Source organism: Palaemon carinicauda, chromosome 42 (genome assembly GCF_036898095.1).
Source record: "Palaemon carinicauda isolate YSFRI2023 chromosome 42, ASM3689809v2, whole genome shotgun sequence".
NCBI classification, from domain to species: domain Eukaryota; kingdom Metazoa; phylum Arthropoda; class Malacostraca; order Decapoda; family Palaemonidae; genus Palaemon; species Palaemon carinicauda.
The window spans coordinates 15007207-15019706 of record NC_090766.1 but is presented as its reverse complement, the minus strand read 5'-3'; the positions used below and the strand labels follow the sequence as shown (position 1 = coordinate 15019706).

The 12500-nt window shown below is 33.3% G+C and overlaps 1 protein-coding gene across 5 annotated transcripts in view; it reads left to right on the top strand.

Moving 5' to 3' along the window:
• The window catches only part of LOC137633204 (adhesion G protein-coupled receptor L4-like), an 83627-nt gene that overhangs the window by 20060 nt on the left and 51067 nt on the right, over positions 1–12500 (top strand). For all 5 annotated transcript variants that reach the window (XM_068365369.1, XM_068365366.1, XM_068365365.1 and 2 more), the window contains 3 exons: positions 1503–1601; positions 5782–5880; positions 6371–6469. In XM_068365369.1, coding sequence (XP_068221470.1) covers positions 1503–1601; positions 5782–5880; positions 6371–6469 — 297 coding nt within the window. The remainder of the gene's footprint in view (positions 1–1502; positions 1602–5781; positions 5881–6370; positions 6470–12500) is intronic.

Below are 12500 nucleotides of genomic sequence, written 5' to 3'. Positions count from 1 at the left end.
AGTACTAGCGACATAGTAACAGCTATGCTAACAATAAAAGAAATTAGGTTGGCCAGCGCACCAGACACCCGGTTTGAGATGCTACCGCTAGAGAGTTATGGGGTCCTTTGACTGGCCAGATATAGTCAATTTCTTTTAGCGATGCAGATTTGCACCGACTTGCAGCGGTGCCCGTTTAGCTCGGAAAAGTTTCCTGATCGCTGATTGGTTGGACGAGATAATTCTAACCAATCAGCGATCAGGAAACTTTTCCGAGCTAAAAGGGCACCGCTGCGAGTCGGTGCAAATCTGCCTCGATAAAAGAAATGGACTATAGTATTACATTGGATCTTTCTCGGTGGTTACGGTTCATTTTCCCTTTGCCTACACATAGAATGAATATTCAAATAAGCCATATATGTTTGATACATTAATGTCTGGATTCTCTTAATGATCTCGGGATCAGAGCCCCAGGGGAAATCACACAAAGACAATAGCTTCTGACCGGTCGGGAATCGAATCCTGGTCCAGGAAACTTGTATGAACAGTGACATAGGCTACCACTTGGCCATGAAGAAAGATTAGTCTGGCCTATTCTTTACATATTATCCTCTGTCCTCATACATCTGACAACACTGAGATTACCAAACAATTCTTCCTCTCAAGGGGTTCACTACTGCACTGTGATTATTCATTAGCCATTTTCCTCTTGGTAAAGGTAGGAGAGACTCTTTAGCTATGTTCAGCAGTTCTTTTAAGAGAAGGACACTACAAAATCAACCCATTGTTCTCTAATCTAGGGTAGCGTCATAGCCTCTGTACTATGGTCATCCAATGTCAACCGTTGGGTTAGAGTTCTCTTGCTTGAGGGTACACTCCTGCACACTATTCTATCTTATTTCTCTTCTTGTTCTTTAAAGTTTTTAAAGTTTATATAGGAAATATTTATTCTAATGTTGTTACTGTTCTTGAAATATTTTATTTGTTCCTTGTTTCCTTTCCTCACTGGGCTATTTTCCCTGTTTGGGCCCCTGGGCTAATAGCATCTTACTTTTCAACTAGGGTTGTAGCTTAACAAGTAATAATAATAATAATAATAAAGCTGTTATGTTAACTATGGTCAGTACTTTTGACGTAGTAACAGCTATATTAACAATAATAGTTAATAAAGCCGTATCGCTTTTGACTATGGTCAGCACATTATAAAAAATGTAGCATTAAGAATTCTAATTATAAATAGGCATTTCTCGTTACCTCTATAGCCTTTTCCAGACCAACAATAACCCAATACATTAAAAAAACTACTTTGAGAATTCAACCAAGAACACACTTTTCCGTTATAGGGATAACAGTGTTGCACATAGCAGCCAAAAATGGAGAGGAAGAATAAAAATGTAGTACTAAGAATTCTAATTATAAATAGGTATATCTTGTTGTCTTTATAGCTTTTCCAGACCAACAGTAACCTAATGCATTAAAAAAACTGCTTAGAGAATTCAACCAAGAACCGTTTTCCGTTGCAGGGATAACAGCGTTGCACATAGCAGCCAAAAATGGAGAGGAAGGAGTCACCGAAGTGCTCCTGAAAGCGGGAGCTTCAAGCAACATATCTGATATAAGAGGTAAGTAAGAATTCGATGCCTTTTTAGTGAAAGATATTATACTAGGGAGAAGAAATGGTTGTTTGGGAATTTGATTTTATCACTTATTTATGCAAGGTAGGATATGAAAACTTTACAAAAGTTTAAAACATTTCGCTAAGAAAAATGTGGTAGATTAGATTAAACAAAGTGCTTGTAGATTGTTAAGAATAATACGTCCTGTTATTCCTTAAAGAGACTTTTGAAGGAAAAAGAAAATGTAATGCATTTTACACACACACACACACACACACACACACACACACACACACAGATGAAAAAAACTCAAGTAATTAATATTCTCGAATGTAGGGTAAATCATTCAAAAGATAAACAATAAAATCAGTATGGAAGAAAGATAAATGAAAACATTTGTACATCTCATGAGCTACCGTTGCAATGAACCATACCTCCACCACCAGACCCATCGACTCTCCCCCTCCCCCCTCGTACCATGTGTGTCTGCCAAAAAGAAAGACGCCGAGCGCAACAAGCCTTTTCAGGGCTGGTCGAGGCTGGCTAACGTGCCAAGAGAAAGTTGTGAAGTTTACGCTCTCTTTTAATGATTTCTTCGGTGCCAGGTGCCAATAGGGTACGAGGAAAAGATCTTGTATTTCTTTTTTTATTGTTGGTATGATGGATGTTAAAGAATCTACCACTTTCGATTTTGAAGCTGAAAATTTACGTATAGGCCTACATACTTGTGCACGGATGAAAATAAATTCGAGATATCTTCTCTCATTTGTTTTCTATATTTTGCTGGATGCTTTAATGCATTTCTTTGCGTGTATAAGTGCACGCACACACGCAAATAGACTCAAAGATAACTATACATGAACTTTTGATACCATGCTACCGTATAAACGTCAGAACAGCCAGACCATAAATACTATTTACATTGATATAAAAAGAACACGCAATTGAATACCTAGTTATATAATATACAAGCGCTATTGCATATCATATTTTATATTAACCAGATTCATTTTTAAATTTGATCTCAAGGTTTCTTCAGATAGGAACTAAAATCCCAATAAACTCGACAATTTTCTAAATATCCAAAAACGTTGGAGATATTGCCCTTATATTTTTATTTTATTTTTTTTTTCAAATTCGAATTGATAAGTAAATAAACATATTTAGAGAAATGCTTATGATTACTCAAAATACAATTTTCCAGCAACGCATGTCAACGATTAATAAAAAATAATTATTCATTACATTTTAATGAATGTTCTATAAACAAAATTCTACAATATCCAAAACTGACACTTTATAATAACACATATTTCAGTCATTGTTCCTATATTTAACGTCTTTTCATTACTAAAACCACCGACTGCATCGCTTAAACAGGGTTGTAGTAGCCCGTTAGAGACTTCTTGTAGAGTCTGCAACATCACCATTATTATGAGCCACTGATGGGAAGTTATGGGGAGCCTATAGGTCTACCTAGAGTACCTTATATAGGTACTCTAGGTCTACCTATAGAGTAATATTCTACCATGGTCTGGTCTCCCTGGTCGTAGCTTGATCGAGAAGGGGCCTTGGGTGTTAATCATATGTATATATAGTCAATCTCTAGATCTATAGTCCATTTCTTTTAGCTAGTCATATTTGCACCGACTCGCAGCGGTGCCCTTTTAGCTCGGAAAAGTGTCCTGATCGCTGATTGGTTGGACAAGATAATTCTAACCAATCAGCGACCAGGAAACTTTTCCGAGCTAAAAGGGCACTGTTTCGAGTCTGCAAATATGACTCGCTAAAAGAAATGGACCATAGTCTTGGATAGTGCCATAGCCTCTGTACCATGGTCTTCCACTGTCTTGGGTTAGAGTTCTCTTGCTTGAGAGTACACTCTGGCACACTATTCTATCTAATTTCTCTTCCTCAAAGTTTTTATAGTCTATAGGAGATATATATTTTAAAGTTACTGTTCTGAAAATATTTTATTTTTCCCTTTTTCCTTTCCTCACTGGGCTATTTTTCCTGTTGGAGCCCTTGGGCTTATATCATGCTGCTTTTCCAACTAGGGCTGTAGCTTAGCAATTAATAATAACATTAATAGTGTCCCTTGTCTTTGCTACTCATGACCGTAATTTAAACCTTTAGACCGAGCGATATGCTGCTAAAAGAGAATGTCCCATTCTCGCCTCTCTTCGACGGATGAGTGTCATATGATCTTCAAGGCCAAAGGTTGGATTTGCGGTCTCATGACCATCTATACTTTTGTTTACCTAATAAACATCAACGAAAGGGAAAAGAATCAGAAATAGTAGGATGAGGATACTGAATGTTTGTGGTAGCGTTGATAAGAAATGAGAAATGTCTTACAGCGGGGTCATGCTCAGCGGGAAAACAAGCCTTGGGAAGACTAGACTGAAACGGTATTTTGTTAGTGTGATGCTTGAAGAGAAGTTACACACACACACACACACACACACACACACATATATATATATATATATATATATATATATATATATATATATATATATATATATATATATATATATATATATATATATATACGGTATTTTGTTAGTGTGATGCTTGAAGAGAAGTTACACACACACACACACACACACACACACACATATATATATATATATATATATATATATATATATATATATATATATATATATATATATATATACGTTCAGCTGTTATGTCAAAACATCACTTAGCTACAGCTGATTAGCTCTCATTTATAAAACCAAAATTATACAATCTTCTATATTTGACCAAATAGCCTACTTTTAAATATTTATCGTTCGCATGTGTTATTTATTAACTTACTGTCATAGTTTTTCTGTAAACACATGTACTAAAAGCCATTAAATTAAATGCTGACATCTTTGAATTATTACTCCAAAATTGCCGTTGCAGTGGCCGATTGGAAATTTCCCTTCCTGGTGATCTATAGGACTGGGGTTTGAGTCCTGCTGTGTGTGTGTGCGTGTGCTCGCGCGCGCGCGGGTTAGAGGATGAGTGGGTGGGTGGGTGTGTCTTTATGCGTGAACAGGCGTATCAGGATAAGACAATAATGTTTTAAAACGTACAGATGACTAAATATATTCGAATGTATAAAAGTACACTGATACGGTTCACATCCAAGAAAATAGAAAATGAGAACAATGTAACACCAATGAATACACGAAGTTAGGTCTATTGAAGGTGCTCGTACGTTCAAAATAAGACGATGAGTGGGAGTCAAAAAAGGGAAAACGTTCTCAACGCTGGATACCGAATATGAAATTGTGAACGTCTCTGATATGCAATATGTGAGTTGAGAGTTTGAGCCCCATTCACAATCTGATAGTCTTCACTAGTACCTGAAATATTACAGTCCTTGCGAACTATAGAGGTGAGTTTGAGGGCCCTATTGCTCTACAGGCTCCTAATATCTGGCTTTCCCTGGTCCTACCGTGGGTGGAGAAGGGACTTGTGGTAGTATATTGGAAACGTCCCTGTCTGGTAATCTGCCGGACTAGGGTTCGAGCCCCACTCAAGCTCGATAGTTTCTTGTAGTGTCTGCAACCTCACCATCCTTATGAGCTAAGGGTGGGTTAGTTAGGGGGATCCTATAGGTAGCCTATACCTGCTGAGTCTTCAGCGGCCATCGTCTGGCCCTCCATGCTCCTAGCTTGAGTGGAGAGGTGGTCTTGAGCACTGAATATATATATATATATATATATATATATATATATATATATATATATATATATATATATGGTCAGGCCCTAGGGCATAATCCTGCTAGGGCATTGTCACTGTCCCTTGCCTCTACCATCCATGAGTCATCAGCGGCCATCGCTTGGTCCTCCATGCTCCTAGCTTGGGTGGAGAGGGGTCTTGGACACTGATTATATATATATATATATATATATATATATATATATATATATATATATATATATATATGTATATATATACATACACATATACATATATATGTATATATATATATATATATATATATATATATATATATATATATATATATATATATATGGTCAGTCCCCAGGTCATAATCCTGCTAGGGCATTGTCACTGTCCCTTGCCTCTACCATCCATGAGTTATCTTTAAACCTTACACACCAGCCCATGAATAATCTTTAAACCTCCAAATACAACAACTCTTCCTCCTCCTTTGCAGGTCAAACACCCCTACATCTGGCAGCCTGGAATGGCCATCTAAACACGACCCTGCTTCTACTGGAACATGGGGCCGATATCAACGCAAGAGATAAATTTGGTAAGTTATGTTATCTGGTGAATTGTCTTTTGAGGTGAAGAAGCAACAGTGACTGGAATTATTGTGTTTAAACATACTTTTAATTCCATATTTCTTTACTGCCATATTGATTATACGTTTAAAACTCTACTGGTGTTGCATTCGCCTAATTTATTTTCACAATATTATCCGTACATGCATATATATATATATATATATATATATTTATATATTTATATATATATACACATATATATACACATATATATACATACATATATATATATATATATATATATATATATATATATAGGCCTATATATCACTTCACAAGGAAAAGATATATGCTATATACCGAATATTTAAAATTTTCAGTTTCAGTCAAATGTCTATACTCGATAATTTATTGTCTTCGCCTCCTATTCTCCTGACAGACATTATCATCATTGTTATAATTATCATTATATCGATATTATCATTATTCTTATTATTATCATTGTAATCATTTCAGGCAGCACACCTCTCAGACTGGCTGTGATTCAGGATGACGAAAACATCGTGAAAGCCCTTCTGACCGTTTGTCCGGACCTCAGGCTTCCCGATATCAAAGGTTTGTGAAGAAATGTGAGAATTTTTTCGAAGGCTATTGCTAAATTCAACATTTACAGACTGGAAATATATAAAGAATATCTATTAGAATATGTTATTTATGTATTAGAGATGTTCTTTAGATGGTGTGGTTACTGGATATGATTTATTACGTTATATTGTATATGTTTTTGATAACTGGAAGTATTATTGGAACGGCGACTCACTTCTAAAGAGGTCTCATAAAGTTTTTGATGCACTTCGTTACCTTCCCTTTCTTGATGTTAGTTTGTGAATAAGTAAACTATTTTTTTTAAAAGTAGCATTAAGGGAAGAGTTTATTAAAAAAACATTCTTATTGATATAATATTCATTTTTGGCTAATTTCGATAACCTTTAAACAGTAACTTTACGTAATCAGTCGTCCGCGATAGTTCGTGAATCAAAGTATCAGAGATACGGAAGATTCCAGTTTCCTCTTCCTCAAATAATTCACAAGGTTTCTTATCAGTGATATAGTTCAAGGGTTTTAAACAGCAAAGACTAAATAAACTGGAACTTTAATGATTTGTAACAGACTCGAAGGAACAAGAAAGGAGAAAATGAAAGCGGAGGGAGCGATAGACCCATATTTGAAAGTAGAGAAAAAAGTTAATAGAATCAGGAAAGCCCGAATAGAGTAGAGAATATTTAAACACTTCAGTCGAGGCAAAGATCATTCACTGAACCATGTCATTCAAGGACTATTTATTTCCACATTTAAACGGAAAAATATATATTCTTACATGAAAAACTTGTATGAGTCCCACCGGAATAAACTTCAAATGCCACAGATTTGTAAACTTTATGCATTAAAAAAAATATAACTAATTATCTTTAATTTATTTTCATTACATAAACATTAGACATATACTTTGACAACAGATATGTTTTTATTATCAAATTTAGCGATATTTGACAGATATTTGAAAATATAAAGACTGAAATCTATCGTAAGTAGGCCTATAGAGGAAAACCTCAAGTTTTTAAGGTCTTACAAATAAACAATGTGCGATCTTTAATATTCGTTATTTAACAATTGTCAAATCACTCATTTCGATAACTAGTTATATATATATATATATATATATATATATATATATATATATATATATATATATATATATATATATATACAGTATATGAAAGATGTATATTAATGTTGGTACTGTTCTTGAAATATTTTATTTTAATAATTAATTACTTTTCTTGTAGTTTATTTCCTTTCCTCATTGGGCTATTTTCCCTGTTGGAGGCCTCGGGCTTATAGCATCCTGTTTTTCCTACTAGGGTTGTAACTTAGCAAATACTAATAATACTAATCTGTCCCATCACTGTCTGGCTTTGGAACTTTGTCTTCACCTCTGTTTTCCCCATTTTTAATTATTTTTTTTTTCTTGAGAAGGTTCTATTGCTTCCGTATGATATGATGAATTTACTTTACAATTGTATCATAGATGTGTTGATCATTATTATTATTATTATTATTATTATTTATTATTATTATTATTATTATTATTATTATTATTATTATTATTATCATTGGTATTATTATTATTATTATTATTATTATTATTATTATTATTATTATTATTATAAATCAATGCACTGTACATCAATTCTCCATACATTAAAAAAATTATGATTTGCAAAGAATTATCTGATCACACCTTTAAATTATTGAATTATTAATATAATAATAATAATAATAATAATAATATTTAAAGGAAAACAATTGTAATTTCAAAAAAAATTACCTTATTACACCTTTAGATTAATATAATAATAATAATAATGATAATGATAATAATAATAATAATAATAATAATAATAATAATAATAATAATAATAATAATATAAAGAACAAAATTATAACTTAAACAAAAATGATCTTATCAGACCTTTAGAGTAATAATAATATCGTTATCAACAACCAACTTTCTGCCCAATAAAGAAAAATATATATAATTTAAAAAAACAATTTATTTATGCATTAGAGAAAAAAATTATAATTTCATAATCAATAAATTTGAGTATGCATTAAAGAAAAATGATAATTTTTAAAGAAATTATACATGAAATAAAAATTTTGATTCTAAACAATAAATTTATTTATACATTAAGTAAAAGTTGAAATTTAAAAATCAATAAATTCATTTATGCATTACAGAATAATTATAATTTCAAGATCAATAAATATAGCTATGCATTGATAAAAATTATCATTTCAAAAACAATAAATTTATTTATATATTAAATGAAAGTCATAATAAAAAAAAAAAACAAGCAAATACACTCCTGATGATCATGTCAAAGTTTAAATCTATCCAGCATGAAGATCCTATTTAGAATCCCCAAGGATTATATTCCCCTTCCCGAATAACTGCTGTTATCGTGACCAATGCCCCGCCCCCCTACACCCCCTAAGCCCCGCCCCCTTGCACACCTAAGCCCCGCCCCCTCCCCTCCCATCAGGGTCAACTGGTCTCCGGGCTGAGGAGTGTCAGCCTGTTTGGTGATCAAAGGATTGTAAAGCTTTAAACATTTTGCTCTGAAGTCTGATCCTTCCCCTGTTCTTGGGGAAAAGGAGAAGGTAATCCGAGGTCAAAGGTTACGAACGACATGTTCACGTTTTTCATTTTCATTACTTATGTCGTTTATTTATTTCCTTATTTCCTTTCCTCACTGGGCTAGTTTTGTCTGTTGGAGACCTTGGGCTTATAACATGTTGCTTTTCCAACTAGTGTTGTAGCTTAGCTAGTAATAATAATAATGATATTAATAGGAATAATAATAATAATAATATACGTGCACGGTGCCCGTATGTATGTATGTATGTATATATATATATATATATATATATATATATATATATATATATATACTGTATATATAATGTATATATATATATATATATATATATATATATATATATATAGATATATATATATATATATATATATATCTATATATATATATATATATATATATATATATATATGTATATATATGTGTGTATGTATATATATGTATATGTATATATATATATATATATATACATTTATATATATATATATATATATATATATATATATATATATATATATATATACATTATATTATGTGTGTATGTGCGTGTGTTTGGGTATAAACATATATATATAAATATATAGTACATATACACAGTAAATTTATACTGTATAGTATATATATACCCTTCATATATATTCTGTATATTAATTTCGCAACTAAGCTAAATTATTTAAAATCTATGAACTAATGAATTTTTTCCTTGAAGCCTTTAATCAAGAATTTCAATCAGGTACTAAAGTGAAGGTAACTTATAATTACTAGCAATGTTATTATGTATTATTATTATTATTATTATTATTATTATTATTATTGTTATTATTATTATTACTGTTTATTTTATTAGCCCATTAAATTGTTGAAAACAAAAGTATATAGAAAACTTTTATTGATTGTAAGAGCTTGTCTCATCAATCAGGTTAAAAAGTGAATGTGACCTGAAATTTCTTTATTATTATTATTATTATTATTATTATTATTATTGTTGTTGTTGTTGTTATTACTATTATTATAATTACTATTATTGTTGTTATTGTTATTATTATTATTATTATTGTTAATATCATTTATTATTTTTATGATTATTATTATTATTATTATTATTATTATTATTATTATTATTATTATTATTATCATCCCTTTCAACTATTAAAAAAGAAAAAGAAACAGACTCACATTGAATGCAAGACCTCGCCACCTGCAAATCTATTCTTACATACTTATCACCACAAAACAAAAAATAAGAACAGAAACGAAGACACTGGATTTCACGTTCTTGTTCAAGTTTACCTTTAAGCAGTGGGAGGTATTTCCCAAGGGGGGGAGGGGGGGGGAGGAGGAGTGAGTTGGGGGAGGAAGGAGGAGGAAGAAGCATTTGGAGGAGTGCAGTGGGAAGGAGGATGATGGGGAAGGGAAAGGAGAAGATAGATGAGAAGAACTTGGGAAATGTTGCAAGAAGAGAAATGGAGAGTTGATGCACGAACAAGAACATGACTTTTGTAATGCTAATGATAATAATAATGATGATAATAATAATATTAATATTAATATTAATAATAATAATAATAATGATAATAATAATAATAACAATAATAATAATAATAATTATTATTATTATAATAATAATATTAATATTATTATTAATAATGATAATTATAATAATAATGATAATATAATAGTCTTCTTCTTCTTCTTCCCAGCTTTATCCCTATTCGGGGTCGCCGTTTCTAATGAGTCTCTTCCATCTCCCTCTGTCCTGTGTCATTTCCTCCCATACTCCCTTCTCCCTCATATCATCTCTAATGCAATCTCTCCACCTGGTCTTAGGTCTTCCTCTCCTTCGTGTTCCATCCACCTCCACGTCCATCACTTCTCTTGCCATGTGTTGCCCTTCTCTTCTCATCAGGTGGCCATACCATCTTAACCTTGCCTCTTGCACTTTCTTTGATGCCTCAGTGACTTTTACTGTACCCCTAATATGTTCATTTCTAACCCTGTCCTTTTTGGTTACTCCACTCATCCACCTAAGCATCCTCATCTCGGTTACGTTCAACTTTCTACCCTCTGTTTTCTTTAGGGGTGCTGCTTCCAATCCATATGTCATTGCTGGTCTGACCACTGCCTTGTGCACTCTGCCCTTCAATCTTATAGGGACTTTCCTATCACATATGATACCAGACACCCTCCTCCAGTTGTTCCAACCACACTGAATCCGGTTGTTAATTTCCTCTTCCATGTTCCCCCCATTGTCGATCACTGAACCAAGGTACTTGAATTTATGAACCCTTTTGATGTTTCCTCCGCCTAATTTGATTGTTGTTTGCTGGTCGCCATCCATCTCGGTTGTCATATACTCTGTCTTCTTCCTGCTTATTCTTAAACCTCTACTCTCCAAGGCATATCTCCATCTTTCTAGTTTCCCCTCCAGTTCTTCCCTGTTCTCGGCTACCAAGACTATATCATCTGCATAGAGCAGACACCATGGTGGCTCCTCCCTGACATCCTCTGTTAACACATCCAAGACGATGTTAAACAGGAGTGGGCTTAGAGCAGATCCCTGATGTAGCCCAACTCCAACTTGGAAATTTTCTGTTCTTCCAACTGTAGATCTGACGCTGGTCTTTACATTTCTATACGTCTCCCTGATCATTCTGACATACTTCTCCATCACTCCTCTCTCCCTGAGACATCTCCATATTTCCTGTCGTGGTACTCTGTCATATGCCTTCTCTAGGTCTATAAAGGCCATATGCAAGACCTTTTGCTTCTCTCTGTACTTTTCCATAATTTGTCTCAAAGCGAAAATACCATCCACAGTACTAAGCCCCTTCATGAATCCTAGTTGCTGTCTACCGATGGAGACTTGCTGCCGTAATCTTTCATCCATAATTCTTTCAAATACCTTAAGTGTATGTGACATGAGTTTTATTCCTCGATAATTTTCACAACACTGTATGTCCCCTTTCTCTTTGAATATTGGGATTAATATACTTTCCCTCCATTTTTCGGGTATTGTCTCACTTTCCATAATCTTTTTCATTAACTGCCACAATATGTCAATTCCTTCCTCATCAAGAGCCTTCCATGCTTCTGCAGGTATGCCATCTGGTCCCACAGCTTTACCATTTTTCATCTTTCCCAGTGCCCCTCTAACCTCAGCTTTTGTTATTTCTGTGACTGGTCCACAATTTGTGTGTCCGTCTCCTCTTAGAAATCTTTCATTTTCTTCATTCAGTAAGGCCTCAAAACATTCTTCCCATCTCTTTATTATGTCTCTCTCATTTCTCAGTATATTTCCATCCTTATCCTTAATCTGTCTTATGTGTGTTATATCCTTGGTATTCTTATTTCTCATGTGTGCTAGTTTAAAGATCTTTCCTTGCCCTTCCTTGGTATCTAGCTCTTTGTAAAGCTGATCATATGCT